Here is a 21,064-nt window from a genome sequence, read left to right as displayed (position 1 = left end):
GAAATGAGAAATTTCACCTAACATGCTGTGTGTAATGTATTATTGAGATTCAGGGCCTGGACAGGAAAACTTCAACTATTTCCAAAAATTTAGACCAGAGGAAATTTAATGCAGGGAACTCGTTAAGTGGGGCCTGGGAGAACTGAAAGCAAAGAGGTACGGTGAGGAAATTCAGAGATCAGGAAGCCACTGTTGTCCCTACGCTGCAGAGATAAAGGGAGAGAATGGTGTTACAGAGACCAACAGCTGAGGTGACCCAAGAAAAGGTGAAACCATGTCCAGCGGGAACTGGGACCACGGAGGAGACGTGGCTATTGCTGGGAAGACACCTGCACCTAAGACAGAAAGGAAAGGGAGAAACACCTGGGTTTCTTTTCCCTCTGCCCTCTTGTCTCCCATCACCACAAGCCACTATGTGAACCCAGGGCTCAGCTGCTTTGCAATAGAAGGTAAAGCAGGAGAATAGAGAAATGAATCTCAAAACAAACGCACAATTCATTTACACAATCAGTTAGAGTTAGCTTTGTCCTTGAGGGACAGAAAATTCAGATAACTGTGGCTTTAATAAGGAAGAAACTCGTGTTTCTGTCCTGTAAAAGCCCAGGTAGGTGATTTAGGTCTCTGATGGGGCTTTATCCCAGCAGAACCCCAGGCATCTTCCATCTGGATACTGCTTTGTGTATGGCTTGAGCTCATGGTCCCAAATGGGGCATCTGTGTTTCAGGAGGCAGATGGTAAAATGCACAAAGAAAAAAAGAGAGAGAGGAGCACATAGACATTGTCTGGTAAAGCCATGATTTTAAAATTGTGGGTCATGACTTACCAGTGGGTTGGCAAGTCAATATGATGGGTAACTTTAATAAATGAAATGGAATAGAATAGAAGCTATCAGACTGTACCACCGAGTAAAGATGTTTCTACACAGAACTTCTGTTTCAGAAATATATGATTGTATAAGTGATAAAAATGTAATGTAATTCTTTCTTTCTTTCTTTCTTTCTTTCTTTCCCTCCCTCCCTCCCTCCCTCCCTCCCTCCTTCCTTCCTTCCTTCCTTCCTTCCTTCCTTCCTTCCTTCTTTCTTTTGAGATGGAGTCTTGCTCTGTTGCTCAGGCTGGAGTGCAATGGTGTGATCTTGGCTTACTGCAACCTCCACCTCCCGGGTTCAAGTGATTCTCCTGCCTCAGCCTCCTGAGTAGCTGGGATTACAGACACACATCACCACGCCCAGCTAATTTTTGTATATTTTGTAGAGACAGGGTTTCACCATGTTGACCAGGCTGGTCTTGAACTCCTGACCTCGTGATCTGCCCGCCTCAGCCTCCCAAAGTCCTGGGATTACAGGCGTGAGCCACCGTGCCTGGTCATAATATGCATTTCTTATGGTTGAAATGCTGTCCAAAAAGTTCAAGGCCACTGTTAGACAAAAAGTTCCTGGAAACTACTCCACTTCTATTTCATCCCACTGACCAGAACTTAGTCACTTGACTGTGCAGACTTGTAAGAGAGTTGGGAAATGTACCCTTTGTGACAGGGAGCCATTTGGCTAAAAATTAAGGACTTTATTAGTATAAAAGAAAAAGAGTTTCCATATTCGGTGATAACTAGCAGTCTCAGCCACAACCACAGGCATTGTTATCACCGTCTGTTGTTATTGTTACTATTGATGGTTATTATTGACAGAAAGCCATTCCACTCAGGGGGTGACTTGGCAGTTTAACACAGTGATGACAAGTTTGGTACCTGGATCCACACAGTCTGTGTGTGAATCCCACTTTGTTCTTTAGCTTTCTCATCTCTAAAATGGGGATAACAATTGTGTCTTCCAAATTTCTGGAAGGACTAAATGAGGATGAGAGTTGAGCAGACATGTGGTCCCTATGTGAGCTCCCAGTGATGTTGGGTGTAGATGTCAGCACCAGAGCCCAGAGGCAGGGCATATGGGAGGATAGCAGGGGGAAGGCATGCTGTGTCCAGCCAATGTCCATTCTGATGCTGAAGCAGTTGTTAAATATATGGCAAATCACCTCTGCTCCATAGCGGCACACAAGAACTGGGCCAGGAATGGGATGTTAGCCAGTCATGAGGAACAGTGGACAACAGCAGAACACTCTGTAACTTCTGAGGAAGAAAGTTGAGGGGCACTGAGTGTATCTTTCAGGGTTCAACTAAGTTTGGAGTAATAATAACCGCAGTACCTGGCATATAGTGGGCCCTAGATTATTTTTTGGCTGAATGAATGAATGACCAAAGTAGAATTGTGAAAAAATACCTTTTTGACTATGACACAAACTTACTTTTTTTCCTGTTGCTGATGTGACATGGAAAAGACAAAGTTAATATAAATAAGAAATCACATTTAAGTTGAGTGTGTTTCCAAAAATAAAATTACTGTCACACTCTTTTATTAAAAATACATAACTTTTTCTTCCACCTTCTGTATGTTATGATTACTCTTGTGACACTAATTAAACACCCGCCATGTGCTAAGTGGTAAACAGAACATGTGAATAACGATGTTTGTGCTCTCGTGGTGATGGGCAGAGAAACTGGGTAGTAAACTCCACAGGAAGGATGAAGGTGAATTTGATATTTTAATATTAATAATATTGGCATAGTGTTTTCATGGAAAGTTGTGAAACATCCTTATTTGGACATATGAAAAAAAGGTAAGCCACACTTACTGGCAATCAGAGAAAGTAAATGGCTTGTCTAGGTTTCTTCTTCATCTCCAAGGAATATCATGTGCCTAAACCAGAGGTTACTTTAGGGAGGACACGTGTTCCACATGGTCAGTGAATGCATTTATTTTACCTGCCTGGTCCCAGTCAGTATTTCAGGTGATTTTTTTTTTTTTTTTTTTTTTTTTTTTTTTTTTTTGAGATGGAGTCTCGCTCTCTAGCCCAGGCTGGAGTGCAGTGGCAGGATCTCGGTTCACTGCAAGCTCCACCTCCTGGGTTCACGCCGTTCCCCTGCCTCAGCCTACCGAGAAGCTGGGACTACAGGCGCCCGCCACCACGCCTGGCTAATTTTTTTATTTTTAATAGAGATGGGGTTTCACCGTGTTAGCCAGGATGGTCTCGATCTCTTGACCTTGTGAGCCGCCCACCTTGGCCTCCCAAAATGCTGGGATTACAGGCGTGAGCCACCACTCCCGGTCATATTAAAGGTGATATTTCTACAAACATTTAATAGTCTCCAGAATGTATTCATTCATTAATTCATTCATTTATCCATTCATGTACTCATTTTTATTCACTCATGTATTCCTCAATTCAGTAAATGTTTATAAAGTCCCCACTATGTGCCCTATGGTACTGAGAAGTAAAATATTAAAAGACTAAAAACAAATTGCTTTTCCCCTAAAGGGAATGTTGGCCCTCTGAGAAAGACAGTCAAAGAGCTACTAATTGCAGTGCAGATGGATAAAGGCGATGACTGGCACAGGGGGCATCATGGGAGCATCAGGAAGTGGCTTCTACCCCCACCTGGAGTAGAGGGCAGAGTGGTCAAGAAAAGTCCCCTAGAGGGAGGTGATTTCCAACTGAATCTTCAAAATTTAGAATGCCTTAGCTAGGTGGCAAGGCAAGAAAAGACATTCCAAGGAAAGCTAAGGTAGGGGAGGGTAGCCAAGGGGGTGAGAGATTCTAGTAGCTCCTTTTGGTTGGTGCACAGAAGGTAGCTGCATGCTGGAGGAGGGTGGGGGGAGGCACGGGGACAGAGCGATGCCTGTAGGTCCAGATCATGCAAATCCTTGTGTGCTTAAGAATTTCCATTTCGTCCTAAAGATTATGTAGGATCATTGATAAATAAATTCAGGAGAAATGAAATGACTTGATCAGGCTCAAGAAAAGAGCATTCATGGATGACTTTAAAAAAATAATCTCAACTTTTATTTTGGATTTAGGGAAGTACATATGCAGGTTTGTTAGATGGGTATGTTGTGTGATGCTGGGGTTTGGGGTATGGCTGATGCCATCACCAGGTAGTGAGCATAGTACCCAGTAGGTAGTTTTACAGCTCACAGCACCCCTTTTCTACCTCCTCTAGTAGCCCTCAGTGTCTATTGTAAGGATGACTTTTTTATTTCAACCTTGACATGCTCAAGTTGCCCTTGTGTGTCCCCACCCCTGAGGGTGGTCAGGCAGGAAGTAGGTCTGCCAGTCAGTGCTGTGAGCTGAGGGGAAGAATACTAATGTTAAGATGCCGGCCGGGCATGGTGGCTCACACCAGTAATCCCAGCACTTTGGAAGGCCAAAACAGGAGGATCACGAGGTCAGGAGATTAAGACCATCCTGGCTAACATGGTGAAACCCCATCTCTACTAAAAATACAAAAAATTAGCTGGGCATGGTGGCACGCGCCTGTAATCCAAGCTACTCAGGAGGCTGAGGCAAGAGAATCATTTGAACCCGGGAGGTGGAGGTTGCAGTGAGCTGAGATCACGCCACTGCACTCCAGCCTGGGCAACAAAGCAAGATTAAAAATAAATAAATAAAGCCTTATGCCTGAGAGTGACTAATCCAAATGTGTCAGAGATGACACTGAAGTAGTGGGTCCAACATGGCTCACCAAACCCAAGGGCACTGAAGGAGAGACCCAGGGTCAGGAGTGAACTGAAATGGGCCAGGGAAAACTAGAGACAGCAGGTGGAATGAGAAGTCTTCTGGACTTGTTTTGGAGGTTTCCGTTGCATGTTTTTAGTACCACACTAGCAAAGGCTTGCTTGGGTACTTAAGGGTTCTTGACCCCTTGGACTGTAGGGTAAAGTTGCAATGCTCAGTACGCACACACATTGCAGTAGGAATTCTGGAATTCTCCACTGTTGTGGGGACATCAGTACAATAGGAACATTGATCCGAAAATGCCTAGCACAGTGTCTGCTTCTTCTAAAATTCTTCACTTGTAGTTACTTGTTCTTGCAATTACTAGTTCAGTATCTGTCCTTGCCACCAAGTTGAAAGTGCCAAAGGAAAGGGAATGTGCCTGCCACATCTCTGCTCTCCAGTATGTAGCCAAGTCCCTGGTGTGAGTGAATGATAAACAATTTTAAAATCTGAGGCCAGGTGAGGTGGCTCACACCTGTAATCCCAGCACTTTGGGAGGCTGAGGTCAGAAATTCAAGATCAGCCTGGACGGTATGGTGAAACCTCGTCTCAACTAAAAATACAAAAATTAGCAAGGCATGGCGGCGGGCGCCTATAATCCCAGCTACTTGGGAGGCTGAGGCAGGAGAATTGCTTGAATCTGGGGGGCGGAGGTTGTGCCACTGCACTCTAGCCTGGGCGACAGAGGGAGATTCCATCTCAAAATAAAATAACATAAAAATAAAATCTGAATCTGGTTTGCCCCATTTACCGCTAAGATATTTATGTACTAATTCAAGGTCAAGTCGGTTGGATGACATTGATAAACTATAGCATTTATACCATTAGTGTTTCTGATCCTTCAGAACATTTTGTGGTTAAGTTCCTCTGTTTTGGCTTTCATACAGACATGTTTTGATAGCCCAACTTTTCTGAGCAATAGTTTCCACCTTTGCAAAATGCATTTGATCATTAATACCTAAGCTGTTATTATGAGTCAGGATAGCACTTAATTAAGAATGATAGCCTGGACTTAAATAATGACACCAACACATATTACTTCTGAAACCTTGGGTAAAAAACTCAATCTCGTGAAACCTGTTTCCTGATCTATAAAGTGGGGGTGATTATATCTACTTAATATGTTCTCTGCAAGAATAAAATAAAATAATTCACTTAAAACACTTAGTATAGTGCCTGGGACCTAGTGAAAGCACAATAAAGGTTAACTATTATTATGACTCACAGAGTTTTAAGGATTGAATGAGATCATTTCATTTAAAACATACAGCATCATGCCTAGAACCTAGTAAGCACTCAGAAAGTGTTAGCTAATATTAACAGTTATCTATTAATATTAATAGCTATCTATCTACAAGTGCCACACGGCCTTTCCACTTGCTGTTCCCTATGTCTTGAATGCTTTTCCTTATAATATTATTTCCATATATAATCTTGGTCAAGTTATTTTACCTTTCTGAGCCTCCGTTTCCCTGTGTATAATATTGCAAAGATCTTGTCTTCCCTATTTTGATGCTTAAATGATAGAACATAGGAAACATTTCTTAAGAGATTAAGAAATGAGGCCAGGCGTGGTGGCTCATGCCTGTAATTCCAACACTTTGGGAGGCCAAGGCAGGTGGATCATCTGAGGTCAGGAGTTCGAGACCAGCCTGGCCAACATGGTGAAATCCGTCTCTACTAAAAATACAAAAATTAGATGGGCATGGTGGCAGGCACCTGTAGTCCCAGCTATTCAAGAGGCCGAGGCAGGATAATCTGTTGAACCTGGGAAGCAGTGGTTGCAGTGAGCCAGGATCCTGCTGATAGAGTGAGGTGCCATTTCAAGGGGGGGAAAAAAAGAAAGAAATGATATGCTGTGTGTCATATACAGCACCTAACCATAGAAGGGTCTTAGTAACTTGTATCTCTTACTGTTATTCAACCTTTACTAGCTCCCAGTTTGAAGGGAAATGGGAAATCTGATGATTTTTTAAATCAGCAGGAGGAATGTGAAAAATAGAGAGAGTCTGTGTTCTAAGATTCAGTCTAGACCATTAGCCATTTCCATTTATTTAACAGTAAGTTCCTGGGCATGGCGGCTCATGCCTGTGATCCCAGCACTTTCAGAAGCTGAGGTAGGAGGATCATTAGAGCCAGGGATTTCGAGGCTGCAGTGAGCCATGACTGCACCACTGCACTCCAGCCTGGGTGACAGAGAGAGACCAAGCCTCAAAAAAAGATTTTTTTTTAACTTAAAAAAAAAAAAAAGAAATCATAAGTCGCACTGGCTGAGATTTGTAGTCTACTAGAAATTAACAAGTGAGTGTTAATTTTTGCCCTTGGAGTTACCAGTTCCATTCTCCTGAGCTCCCCGAGTTCACAGGTTCAATATAGTTTGCAGCCAGTTATTGTTTTGTTTATTTTTATTTATTTATTTATTTTCCATACAGAATCTCATTCTGTCACCAGGCTGGAATGCAGTGGCATGATCTTGGCTCACTGCAACCTCCGCCCCCTGGGTTCAAGCGATTCTCCTGCCGCAGCCTCCCAAGTAGCTGGTATTATAGGTGCACACCACCACACCCAGATAATTTTTGTACTTTTGGGAGAGACGGAATTTAACCATGTTGGCCAGGCTGGTCTTGAACTCCTGAGCTCCAGTGATCCACCCACCTCAGACTCCCAAAGTGCTGGGATTACAAACTTGAACCACTGAGCCCAGCCCAGTTATTGTTTTGAATGGGAGACCTGCCGTAGCATTAGGCTGAGAATTTGTTGCTAACTTAGGTCTTATGTCCACCTCAGAACATGCAAAGGGAATCATGGTAGCTGGCCAAGAGTTCCTCAAAACAATTTCACATAGAGTTTTTCTGTGATGAAGATGTTGGACAATGGGTACCATGAGGTGGTCTATCACTGAAGTAGCTTTATACTTCCCAAAATATGGAAAAGCAGCCAGTTTGATGAGGACTCTTGGTTATTCTTTAGCAGTCAAGGAGCAAAATTGTTATTGTGGCTCCTTGCATCAGAGTTAATGATTCATGGATTTTTCTAATCTTTCCCCCAGTTGTCTGGTTCAACAATTCTCAGGTTTCTACTCTGGGTCTAGAACTGTGTTAGACTCTGTGGCAGTGAATAAAGTAGACATAGTTCTTGATAAGTCATTCCTCCATAGGTGGTTGATGGAACACACCACGAGAAACATTAAGATGGAGAAAACAGACTTGCAAATGGATAGTTGTAATGTTAATTGCTGGAGCTTCTGGAGAGGAAGCAAATAATGAACAAGTGTCCAACTCAGTCATAAGCAAGGGGTAGAGGATTACTCTGTGGAGAAGATAAAATCATCAGACAAGTTTCACGGTGATGTATGGTCTTCTAGGGACAGTTGTGACCCACTTACCAGTCTTTTCATTATTTTGTAGTTCAAACAGCTGCACAGTCAATAGTGTCCTCTCTGTATAGAACGGATGATTGAACGTATCTATAAAGTTATATCAAGACGAAAGACAGAAGAAAAGGGTATATTATTAATAGAACATGTAGACTGGATTTGGAATGAGAAAATTCTGAAATCAAGTCAGTTCTGGCTCTTGGTGATACTCTCTGTTACAGGCCATAGGTTCTATGTATTCCACTCTCCCCTGTCTCTGATTGGCTTTCTTAGCTCGTTCATGGGATTTGCTCCTTCACAGCTTCAGCTTGCAGAGTCACATCGCTACTTATTGGGTGTGCCTATGTGCCAGGTCCTTTGCAAAGTGTTTTATGTGCCTTTTCACAAAAACTTTAGGTAGCATTATTTACATTGTACAGATGAAGCAACTGAGGCTAAGAGAAGTTTAGTTTTACAGAGATGACAGCTAAGAAGTATTGTCCTCGGGATCCAAACCCAGATTTTGTCCAAGATTCACACTGTCAGCTTTGCTATATGACTATGTGTGTGTGTTTGCGTGTGTGTGTATACATAAATGTTCACATACATATACACATATATGTATATATACATACATAAATATACACACATATACATAAATATACACACATGCATATATATGCATAACTATACACACACACAATATATATGTGTATTCATATATGGCCATCTAACAGCTATATTTATTCTATATTTATATCTGTGTACATATATATGTATACAGAGGTGTATACATACATATATGTGTGTGTGCATCAGGGAATATATAGCCATGTATATACATCTGTGTATATATGTGTGTGTTTGTGTGTGTACATATATATATGCCTATAAATTTCCTGCTATATACATTATGAGATTCATGGTTCCTATCACCCCCTCTCATGTCCTTGTAGTTTTAACTACTACTTCTAACTGCTTTTTCCTCAGTGTTTCCTAACTAAAATTTTTTAGAATGAAGACTTGTCCCAGTTAATATTTCTGCCATGCCTTAGGTGCTATAGATTCGTTGCCTTGATGTCACATATCTACCCTGGTCCTATCAGTTGACCCCTGCAGGGAAAGAATCAACTAGTACTGAGCAGAGGTTGATGGGTAGGACAATTTCACTTATATGGATGAGGAACATTAAGGATTGGCAGTTTATCACACAGTAAGGTTTTATTGGTGTATCACGTACCAGTATACATGTGGGTAAATGTTCTCTCTGACGTCAGACTAGTAGCTCAGAGCTTTTGATTTGGTGTTTGAAGGCCCAGATTTGCATACTGACACCACCATCTAAAAGTTGTATTACCTTGGGCAAATAACTTTATTTCTCTGAGGCTTTTCTCTGTTGGCAACATAGGAATAGCCACATGTTCTTTTCTGGGTGCTGAGAACCTCCTGGCTGTAGACACTGGGCTAAATAGAGCTCCAGGATGCATAAGTTACCATCCTGGGAAGCTTGCTTGCAGTCCAGCAGTGGTTCCTAAGACTAATGTCAGGGCGGGGAAGGCGGTCTATAAAATGCATATTCCAGGACCCACCCCCCACCTCCAAAGATTCTGCTTTAGTAGACCTGGAATAGAGCACACGATTTGCAGTTTATTAAGTATCCTGAGGCTAGTGTGTTTGATGGATCACACTTTGAGAAACAAGGTGGAGAAATCAAAGCTTTCAAGTGGAAAATCACAATGCTGCTTGTTAAGTGTTGGGGGCACATTAAGTGCTGAGAGAAGAACCAAGAGCTTTGCAGCACCAAAGGAGGAGCCATAAACTCTGTGGGGGTAGATGTCACAGAAATGACACCTCAGCTGAATAGGGGACCTAGCAAGTAGAGAGAAGGCGAAGACTTTTGTGGATGCCAGAAAGGTGTTTTCTAGGGGTGGTGAGGAAACTGAGGGGTACAGTGGCTACAATAAGGCCAGAAGAGCAAACAGGCCAGAGCACAAAGGGCTTTGTTTGTTAAGTTTACTTATCTGTGATGGTGCATCAGAAATGTTTAGATTAGTGAATGACAAGTTGAGATTTGACTTTTAGAAAGTTGATTTTGACTTCTATGTGAAGAACAGAATGAAGGGGAACAGAAAGACTGCACAGAGACCCATGACGAGACTGGTCATAATACAGGCGAGCTGCGATGAGGAACTGAAGTCAGGCCGTGGGATGCAGATGGAGAGTGGCGGATGGACACGGGAGATATGTTGGGAGCTGGGGTGGATAGAGAGTGGGTACCTAGCTTGCAGAGTGGCTGACATCCACCTATATTTGCAGCCAGACATGGATTTAGGTGGAACATGGGGGAAAGCAGTAATGAGTTTTCATTCAGGTATATCTAGTAGGGAAGTCAGGAACTTGCTAGAAAAATGGAGATCCAGTTGAGCTTTATTTAGAAGTATGACAAACTCTAGTGTTTTAATGCTAATTGAAGGCATAGGTGTGGTTGAGAGTCCTCAAAAAGAAGAAACTTAGAGTGAAAAAAAGGTGACAGTGGATTAGAATCCCAAGAAACAGGACCTCAAGAAATACCAACATATAAAAGATGGGCAATACATGCCTATTGTGAAGGCATTTCAGAAGGAGTTTAGAGATGTGTGACACCTTGGTAATGGTAAACTTAAAGAATCGAATACAAAAAATAATGCTAGCTGTCATTATTATTTTTGTTCTTTGCTCTTCAACTAATCACATGAACTAATATGCTTTGTCTTGCTGAGTGTCATGTCAAAGGTACAACAATTAAAAAAAACAGAAGTTAAAGGATCATCTTTCTAACAAATGTCAGCTCAACTCCAGGAATAGAAGACACACAGATAGGTTTTTATCCCATTATTAACTCAAGAATAAATTTTCCAGTACTACTATGTGCTTGTGTGGATGATGTGGAGGTGAAGGGATTGGTCCCCACACTCAACATGCTTGCCTTAGTATGTAAAACAAACATCACAGGCCGGGCACAGTGGCTCACACCTGTAATCCCAGCACTTTGGGAGGCTGAGGCAGGTGGATCACCTGAGGTCAGGAGTTCGAAAGCAGCCTGGCCAACATGGCGAAACCCTGTCTCTACTAAAAATACAAAAATTAGCAGGGGAGTTGAGAATAGAAAAGTGATCACAATGAGGTAAAAATGGGCCAGGGAGAGCTTACAAGAGAAGATGAGTTTTTTAATACAATATAGTCAAAGATGTAAAACAGAAGGTTCTGCTGTAAAATGAAAAGAGCCCGAAATCCAGGTTCTAATCCTGCTACCACCTCTGCTAGGTAACCCTGGACTAGTCCTTTAACTTGCCAGTGTTGGCTCTGTTCTCCAGGAACCTGCAAGCAGCAACCACACAGGGCTTGGAAGGGAGAGTGGCTGTTCTCCATACACACCCGGTTGACTTGTTCCAGGTGCTTCCAACAGGTGATTTCTCACCGAGCCTGAGCCAGGAGTCAGGGACAAACAGGAAGGTTACCCTTGCCTCTCCATGCTAGGCAGAACAGGTGTGTGCGCGGTGGACTCCGGTTCAGTCGTTCTTTTTCTTTCTTTCTTCTTCTTCTTTTTTTTTCTTCTTGTTTTTGATGGGATCAGATGGTTCCTTTCCAAAGAGAGACAGAGAGAACTGTGTCTTGTTTAGGAACAAGAGCCTTGGAGTAAGACTTGTGCTTAAACTCTGGATTTGTTTCTTATCCCCTGAGTGACCTTTGGCAATTTATTCCACCTCTCTAAGCCTCAGTCTTTGTTACCTAAAAAATTGGGATAAAGATACGTATCTCCTATGGCATGTCGCGGAGATTATGATAATATGCACACCCCCGAGCCCGGTGCCGGGCACACGGTGGCTGGTTCCAACAGAAATCTGTGGGTGGAACGCTGGCTAGTCATTGTGATGAATAACATCGAGGAGAGGGAGTGGACCTACACATGGCAGTCCCCTTCTTCCCCAACCGCTGCCAGGCAGACAGCCAGCGTCCTAGAACTTAAAGGACTTTTCGATGGGTGGAACCTGGGCCGGGTGGGCTCCCTGGCGCGGACGGAGGCGGGGAACGCTGGCGGGGGTCTACCTCTCCAGCCACGGGAAGGTCCGTGGGCTCCCCTGCCCGGGCTGGGCCGGTCCCCAAGCAGAGAGAGAGGCTGATCCCCGGCCCCCGGCGTCCCGGGGGGCAGATTCTGAGGCGGGAGCCAGGGAGAGAGAGGAGGGGCAACCGGGGGAATTTCCCCGCCTCTCTCGCTAGTTCCATAAATCTCCGCAGCCGCCGCGGCGGCCCAGCCGGGAAGTGCACAGAGCCGGAGCGCAGCCTGGTGGCACCAGACGCCTCCCTTTCCCCACGGCTTGCTTTCTTTCTTTCAGTTGTGTGGGTTTGTGAAGCCTTCCCTTTCCCTCCTCGCTCGGGTGGCTGCCCCAGCCTCGCAGCCCGGCCGCCGCTCCTCCTCCCCGGGGCCGCCTCCCGCCCTCGCCGCTGCCTGCTAGCTGCGCCGGGACTCGCAGGAAGCGAGAGCCCCGCGGCTCGGCTCGGGCTCCGACTCCGACTCCGATTCCGACTGTCAGCCTCGGGCCCCGCGCACCCCGGCCTGCGGGCGCCCCGGCTCTCGGAGACGCCCTCTGCGCCGCGGGGGCCGGGTGGGCGCCGGGCTCCGGGGACCGCTCGGGCGGCCGCCTCCTCCCCCCACCGCCGCGGAGCCCTGCGATGGTGGCCGCCCGCGCTCCCGCGCTGTAGCCGGGCGCCTCCTAAGTTTGGGAGCCGCCGCCACCGCGACGCGGAGCCGAGCCTGCAGCAGAGGAAGAAAGTTTTGCGGGGTGCGCCGAGCGGGCCCTGGGCGCACCTCCCGCGGCCCGCTTCCCCGCGCCCGGAGCCCGTCGGCGGGGAGTTGAGGGAGGCAGCATGGCCCGCCAGCCGGAGGAAGAGGAGACGGCCGGGGCCCGGGCGCTGCGGCCGCCCCTCTGGCTGCTCTGCCTGGTCGCGTGCTGGCTTCTGGGCGCCGGGGCCGAAGCCGATTTCTCCATCCTGGACGAGGCGCAAGTGCTGGCGAGCCAGATGCGCAGGCTGGCGGTCGAGGAGCTGGGGGTCGTCACCATGCAGGTAAGTGGCCTTCGAGCTGGCCAGACATCCCGCCTTTCTCCTTTGCGCAAAGCCCCATCCCACTTCCCGGTACAAGTCCCCTGGACTGTGTGCATCGGCTCCTTGCATGCACAGAGCCCGGCTTCCCGTCGGACCCCTCTGTCCTCTGTACAGACCCCCTGACAATACACCAACTCTTCTTCCATGCACTCGTCTACCCCTGCCCTTCTCTTCTGCAGAATCCCCTGCCCTTTGCACGGAACCCACTTGACCCTGCACAGCCCCGCTCTTCTGAGTACCAGCTCCTTCATCTCGTCAAGGATTCTTCAGTTTCCTCGCACCTCTTTTCTAATTTGCACCCATTTCCCATGCAGGCTTGTTTTCACCCTGCCACCCCTGCAGACTCCCCTCCCTCTTTGTGTCCCCATCCCAGAGCAGCCAGCCCCGTCTGGCTCGGACGATTTTCCGAACTCCCCACCCTACCCCCTTGACCGCGTCCTCGCGTCCCCCCGACCGAGGCGCACCGATGGGCGCTGGGAGGGAAGGCGCCGCAGCGTACGCAGCTGCCCCGGGGACACCTAGGTCCCGGCGGAGAGCGGCCCTCCGAGAGGGCTCCGCGCTCCTTTCCCCGCCCGGGAGCATTGGGGGAGGGGCTGGCCTGGTAGATTCCCGGTAGACTCCCGACTCTAATCCTGCTGGGGGACTCTTTTTGTTGCTTTCCGCATATCCTGCTGTGGTTTGCGTGTTGTCTGCTGTATGATTTTTGTTTCGTGTGTGCCTTTTTGGGTCGAGGAGAAAGGGAGCAAAGTGAATACGGTTCCCATTTCTCCAAATTGTTTATCATGTCCATCCTCCTCTGGAGAGGAAGGGGGAGTAACAGAAAAACTGCCCACAGCTAGTAAGGAATCCTGAGGATGTTACTCACGACCAACAGTAGTAAAAATTGCTGAACACCAACCACCTGGAGATTCTTCCCCGCTGTTATTTTAATCCACTTGGCCATAAAGGCCCACTAGATTAGGAGAGGTTGAGATGACATTCCCAGCCTGAAACCTTTGCTATAACATTCTTATATAAATTAACACCATTCTCTTATACATTCTAACAATCATGGGGATGAATGTGGTCTTTGAAAGATCGAAGTTTCCAAGAATGCGTTCTTGGAATAGGTTTCTGATTTCCATCCTACTGTGACCACTCCTTCCACCTTCCACCGGGAGAGGTGTTCAAGTCACTTTTGGGATTTAGGTTTCTTACTTCTTTCTTCTTCTTCCTCATCCTCCTCTTCTCTTTTTTTCTTCCTTCTACTTCCTCCTTCTCCTCCTTCTTGTTCTCCTCCTCCTCCTTTTCTTTTTCCTTCTTCCTCCTTCTTCTTTCCACTTCCCCACACCAGTGTAATTGTAACCCACGAAGTTACAATTTTCCTGAGGCAAGTTCCACAGACCTTTTCTACTGTAGGGAAAGACCACTGGGATTATTTTTAAGGGTGACATTGAGGACTGAAGAGTGGATGGATTTTGAAAGGTAATTTTGCATTTATTTGCAGACACCCGGCCCTGAAGTGCAATGGAGTTGGGTTTTCTTGATTTGCATAATAATAGATAAGCTTTTAAGATGCATCATTCAACTATGCCGATCTTTCAGGTTCAGATTCAGTTGCAATTTTGTCCATATGCATTTTCTGATTTCTGATTATTGCTGAGTTCTTAGGAGTGAAGTGACTTTTAGAAAAGATGGAAAGCTAGGATTAAAAAAAATAGTGGTGAATGTTTCCATTCAGAGCACAAACAGAATTGTAGTTTTGCATTGAGGCACCTCTTTTAATAAAGGAAACTTAATATATTGGAGTTGTGGACTCTGGTTGTAGGATTTGTAGGCATTTGCCACCTTCACTCCATCACTAGGGCCGGACAAGAAATCTTAGGATTCTCCCCTACCACCCCCCTCCATGCCTTTTCCTTGTAAGTTAAGGACTTGCTTTTTCTAAGATGCTGACAGCCGTTTTACTGTTTCTCACCCAGTCCTTGACAAAAGGTGAAATTGGATCCCAACACATTGTCATTCAGGTAGGGATCCTAAGCAAATGTAGTTTTAAAAGGCTTCCCTGTTGAAAAAGAGACACTTCGAAAAAAAGCTCTGATCGGTGGGGGGTTTGTGCCCAAATGGCCCTTTATCTCCTCCCAACTGGCCTCTTTCTAACACCTTTGCAACCTCATTGTGGAAACGGACCTCCTGTGGACAGGGTTTTGTCTGGCAAAATGTGAAGTGGCTTCTCTCCTTTTTTGAAAGGAGACACACATACTGTATTTAAATTCTACTTCTTGAGCTGTACATTGATCTGCCACTTGCTTCTATCTGGGAAAATTGCAGAAAGTGTCTCTTTTTAATTTAGTTAGACTGGTTAAAAAAAAAGTCGAATGCAGGTTAGATTTCTGACCTTAGAACAAAGATTTTGAGCCCCACATTCTCATCTGTAAACCTTTGGGATTTGTTCAGTGGGTCTGAAATTATGTGGGTTTAGTTACCTAAAGCGTAGGTTATATAGCCCTCCCTGCAGCATGTTGGATTTTCTAGATGTGGAGCTAATCTGTTTTTCAGAGGTAAGCCTCACGTAGGCTTTAAGGTCTGACTTCCTACGAAGATGATCGGGGTGTGGGTGGAGGGGGGACAGTTGTGTCTCTTTGGAAAAGAATGTCTTCCCTTGCTTAAGGGATTGACTCCTTTCATTTGACCTTGGCATTCTGAGCATAGTACAGGCCTTTCAGGACAGCATCTCACTTTATGAGAAACATTCTATAGGTCTCTTTATATGTAAAAAGTCAATGTTCAGACTTTTATATGGCTTTTGCTGCTGAAATTCTTGAAAGACAATTTTAAAGTTTGAGAAATTACAAAGTAGCCCTCAAACCAGGCCTGCTGTTTTGCAGTATTTCGAGTGGCAGTACTTACTGCTTATAAGGAGTTGCAAGGGGGTAATTTTACAAAAACAGAAACCTAGCCTTCTTGCAGTACCATAGTTTCCCATGACGTAGTTTTTGCACTTGCTGATAGAGAAGACAGTTTGAAAAGCATCTATCTTGAAGATTTTCTTGGAAAATTCTTCAGTGGGGGCTGCCTACTCATGATTTTTGTTGTTCCTTTTCAATAATGGACAAACTGTTTTAAAAAATCTTTAAATAAGTTGTGCCAACCAATTTAGCCAGTGCTCTGGGAAAGCTGTCACTGAATACTGTTCCCCTGGCAGCAGACATCATACATCATGGATAAAAGTCAAAAACCTAATCATCATCTCCTCACTGGTCTGGTGCAGAGGAACCATGGTGGCGTTGAGGTCTGGGAGCAGTAAGTGGCTGTGTCCAGGGAGACATGTTTTTGCCTATTTATTCGTGCAACAAGTTTTTATCAAGCAGTATCTTGGAGTGGAAAGAGCCCCACATTGGGTAGGTAGAGACCTGGATTCCAGCTGTGCCATTTGCAAGATGGGTGATTTTTATCTGTAAAATTGAGGATGGTGATTCTTCCTCAAGATTTGCTCTGTGAACTTAAAGGAAATAGTGCGTGTAAAGGCATCTGTTAATGTTAAGCTGGGACGGAGAAATATTGATGGATGTGGTTGTTCTCAAATGGAGAAATAATTATTGAAAGCTTGCTGAGCATGGAGCTCTATGCTGGGTATTCAGGGGATTTTTTACAAGGACATATTCCAGCACAACTCCTTAAGGAGTTTACATTCTGGAGGAGGAGATAAGATTGCACAGGTAAACCAGCTAAATAACAATGCCTGCTTGTTAGAAGGCATATCTGGCTCTGGGAGCCATTTCGCCAGGCACTTATAAGGCCCATTTAACATTATAGGACAATACAGGCTTCCTAACAGCAAGGGCCTGGCACATGGCCAGTGCGCCTGCCTTAAAGTTAGCCCAACTCTGCCGGGCTGGGCACACTTACTATGAACTTGGCAGACAGAGCAGCAGGTTGGTCAGACAGCTGCTGGATAGGGCCTGGGAGGGAGGGAGGAGCAGTGTTTCTTCCAGTCAGGGCAGAAGAAATACCAGAAGCAAGAACTGGAGCTTCAACTCCAATTGAAGAAAAAGCAGCAGCTAGAACAGAGGCATGTTCAGGAACTGAAGGGCTCATCTGGGGCGGAAGTGTCAAAGATATAAAGCAATGTTGTAAATAGTGACTACAGCTGAAAGTAAAGAGCAAGCCTTCTTTGTATGCAGTAAAACAGCAATGCACTAAATTCATTATTCCTTTTTTTTTCTTTTTTAAGAGACAGGATCTTTGCTGTGTTACCCAGGCTGGAGTGCAGTGATGTGATCATAATTCACTGTAACCTCAAACTCCTAGGCTCAAGCAATCCTCCTGAGTAGCTGAGACTACACGCGCATAGCACCACACCCTGCTAATATTGTTATTTTTTGTAGGTATGGAGTTTCACTGTGTTGGCCAGGCTAGTCTTGAACTGCTGGCCTCGAGTGATCCTCCCACCTTGGCTTCCCAAAGTACTGGAATTACAGGTGTGAGCTACTGTGTCTGTCCTGCATTATTCATTTTCGCATATATCCAACAAACTTTTGGGGAGCTTCTGCTCTATGAAGGGTCTTGGGTTAGATTAAACTGGCAGTCAAAGGTGACTAAAGCCTGGCCCATGCACTTAATCTCTCAACCAATGACGGAAATAGACACAAAAAGAGGCATTATGATACAGGTGGTTAGCGAGAGGCATAGAGGCGTTACACTGCAGTAGGTTAGTGCAGTGGTACAGAGAGAAACAGGATATTGTGGGAGCATAGAGGAGCCTTGCCCAAGCCCCTTTGGTGAAGTCAAAGAAATTAGCTACATCTCCCTTGTCCTTTTCAGTGAAATGTCCACATACACAGGCCAGTCCTAAAAGCAGGAGCAGCTGTTGCTGCTGCTGCTTCACACATAAAGGGTAGCCAAATCAGTAGTTCATCAGATGTTTCTGATTCCTTTGGTGACACTGGACAAGGTAGCTGGTGTATCTTGAATACCTGAACAGGACTCTGACTCCTGTGCCCTTTCGTATGGCTCCCATGTTTCATTTCTTTGGCCATTATCCTAGAGCTTCTGTGGTTATTGGACATAAACATCTTGCTGGCTCTATTGTAACTGCAAGCTGGTTTGCAGTCATGTTTGGTAAGATGTGTAATTTCCTCTAAATCACATGCATCATGATAGGACAGGGCTGGTTTAGAATGATTTGAATGTGTAAATTATACAATATAGAACATTTTCGAAGGAAAAATCACCTGTGTATGCAAATAATGTGGTTTGATTCTATGCCTTGGGTACCATATAAGCCTTAGTGGAAAAACTGCTGTGTTGCTTTCTTTTGAAAATGGATATTTAGAATAGAAGAAAACTGACCATTGACAGACGGATGACTCTGAGTTGAACTTGTCAGGAATTAGCCCAAGAAAAAGCATGTTGAATGACTTCTGATAAACTGTCTCTGTTGTGCTTAGCACTTCCTCGACTTCCTTCTCACTAATGCCTATCTTAGCTGGCCTTATTCCTTGTGCTTATTATGTTTTTCCTGCCAATAGTACTTGAGTCTGGAAGGGCTTGGGGGAGGGAGTGGAGATGGTTTTACACTTCGTAACATGTTGGTGCTATTTCTGGTTGCTGCTTGAGGAGTTCCTTCCTTGAGCTTAAGTGGACTTGCAGGCAGGAACCTTGCAGAACTCTGGAATTTTGGTATTAGATGGAGTGGGATTTATTTTAGGTATGCTTGTACCTTGGAGTAAGAATTTATTGAAAGTCAAAATATGAAGGGACAACAGGGACAAGAATTTTGACTCAGCCAGTTGGTTATTAACTGTGTAACTTCTGGCATGTTATTACATCACTCTGAACTTCAATGTCTTTGCATTTCATGTAGCTGATGGTGGGAAATATACTTTAAAGGATAACCAAGTGTCTAGCTCAGGGCTTCAGGTAGGAGCAGTCAATAAACAGAAATATACATGTGAGAGCAGTTCATTTAGCGCCAGGGCACAGAACCTGGAAGGTAGTAAACATGTAGCTCCTGAGCCTGAAGGAAACTGAAATCTAATTTGTAGACCTGCAGATTTCAATATGGTCAATCCTCTGCCCCCAGGTTTTTAAGATATGGTTCACAGACCTTTGGATGTGGTGCAAAACCATGCTTGGGGCTTTCTGAAGAAAATGCTAGACCTGGCTAGTCATAGTTATTTCTTTAAACTACAAAGATTTAAAAACATATACAAAGGTAAATAAAATAGCATATGAATATCCACATACCTCTCACCCAGCTTAGACAGTTATTAACTGATGGTCAGGCTGGTTTCATTTCTACCTCTGCCTCCACTTGCTCTTCCCTCAGATTATTTTGAAGCAAATTCCGGATATCACATAATTTCATCTATGACATTTTTATTGCATCCTTATTTAATTCCTATATTTGTAATGTTTTATAATATATATAATATATTGGTATACTAGTGTATAAAATTTACAATTGACAAATAGATATAAATACTTTGGAGGTTGTTTAGGCTACACTTTTTAACAATGATGTGCCTGAATAAAACCGTTGCTGAGTCTCCTAGATTTTTGCAAATTCGCTAATACCTTTGCCCAGCAAATTCCCCAGCCTTCCTGATGTAATGCCAAGCTTCTTTGGGGAAGCTCCTCTAGGTCTATCCCTAATTGTGCTGTCTGGCCCTCGATTTCATGCCTGGATTTCCCCACAAGACTGGGAGGGTCCTTGTTTTTCTTAAAGGCTGGCATGTAGCCTAGGCACACAAACTGGACTGCTGCAACATGAACCACATCTACTGCTTGTCCCTGTTCTCTGCCTCTTCCAGAAGACACAAGAGTCAGAAAAGGACCAAGCAAGATAGCTGTAACTGGGAGAGAAGACAGGCAGATTGAAGAGGAAGAGCTGGACTAATATACGGTATCTTCTGCTCAGTCTGTCAGCAAATATTCATTGGGTTCCTCATTACACGGAGGCTGAGAGTAATAGGACATCTAGTGCCTCGCCCTAAGACCGCAGAGCTCTGTCATATCCAGAGAGGCTAAACCAACTTGGATGGCTCAAGACAATATAGAAATAAATGCTAAAATATGGGAACCCTGAGTACACCCAGGGTTGCTATATCGAATTCGTGTTTCTAGAGGTCAGTTAGACAAAACGAATGAAGTGGACCAGGTGTAGGTAAGCAGGGAGTGGTGTTGGATGTTGCAAGCTGGAGGGCTGTGCCAAGGCTGAAGGGGGGCAGGACCACTCAGCTACTCTGTTGCCCAGTAGCCATGTGGGTCCAATGTTGTCACATGACTTTGTTTTTTATGAGAAGCTGGGTGTCTGTTTTTTCCATAAAATATCTTTAAATTTTTGGCAACTAATTCAGTTTAAAAAACAAAAACAAACAAACAAACAAAAACACACACACACCATGTGGGCCAAACCAAACATGTCTGCAGGCTGGATAGGGCCAGAGGCCACCAATTTGCAGTGTCTGGGTTAGGATTATTCAGCGGATTCCAGAAAGAAAACGCAGGGGTTGTGTGCTGGTTATGGGGAGGCTGATTTATTTGTGATACAAAGAAGAACTTTCTGATAGAAGAGTTCTAGAATGGATTGCTTTGAGAGATGAACTTGTCATCATAATGACTTCAACAAGATGAAGGTTTACTTGGTGCCAGGTACTATGTTAGGTTTGAGATACCTACCTGTCAGTTAATTTCTGAGGTAATGAATGTTATGAGAGGCGTTTCGGGATGCTTGGAGAAAGTGTCAGGGATGTTAACCTATTTAAGGGCACAGAGGGATTCTGGCAGGCCTCCCTGAGAAAGTGGAATGAAGTAGGAGTTGGTTAGTCAGAGTGGACTTCCCAAAAGGCTCCTTTTTGAGGAAAAGCGTAACACCTTTGATGAGTGGAAAGATGGCATTATGGTTTTGGAGTTTAGAGAACTAGTTGGAAGAAAGGGCATAAATAGAGGTGGGAGAAATAGGCAGAGGTCAAGCTGGGG

The 21,064-nt window shown here is 44.7% G+C and overlaps 1 protein-coding gene across 4 annotated transcripts in view; it reads left to right on the top strand.

Annotated features, from left to right (window-relative positions):
• Positions 1-12,250: 12,250 nt before the first annotated feature.
• The window catches only part of CACHD1 (cache domain containing 1), a 227,102-nt gene continuing 218,288 nt past the window's right edge, over positions 12,251-21,064 (top strand). For all 4 annotated transcript variants that reach the window (XM_015434748.3, XM_005543158.4, XM_065521140.2 and 1 more), the window contains exon 1: positions 12,251-13,063. Coding sequence is in view for 3 of the 4 variants with exons in the window: in XM_005543158.4 (XP_005543215.3) it covers positions 12,866-13,063 (198 nt within the window). In the remaining variant the exon portion in view is untranslated. The remainder of the gene's footprint in view (positions 13,064-21,064) is intronic.

The sequence above is a fragment of the Macaca fascicularis genome, chromosome 1 (assembly GCF_037993035.2).
Source record: "Macaca fascicularis isolate 582-1 chromosome 1, T2T-MFA8v1.1".
NCBI lineage: Eukaryota > Metazoa > Chordata > Mammalia > Primates > Cercopithecidae > Macaca > Macaca fascicularis.
The sequence above is the reverse complement of the archived record's forward strand: the minus strand, read 5'-3'. Positions and strand labels throughout refer to the sequence as shown.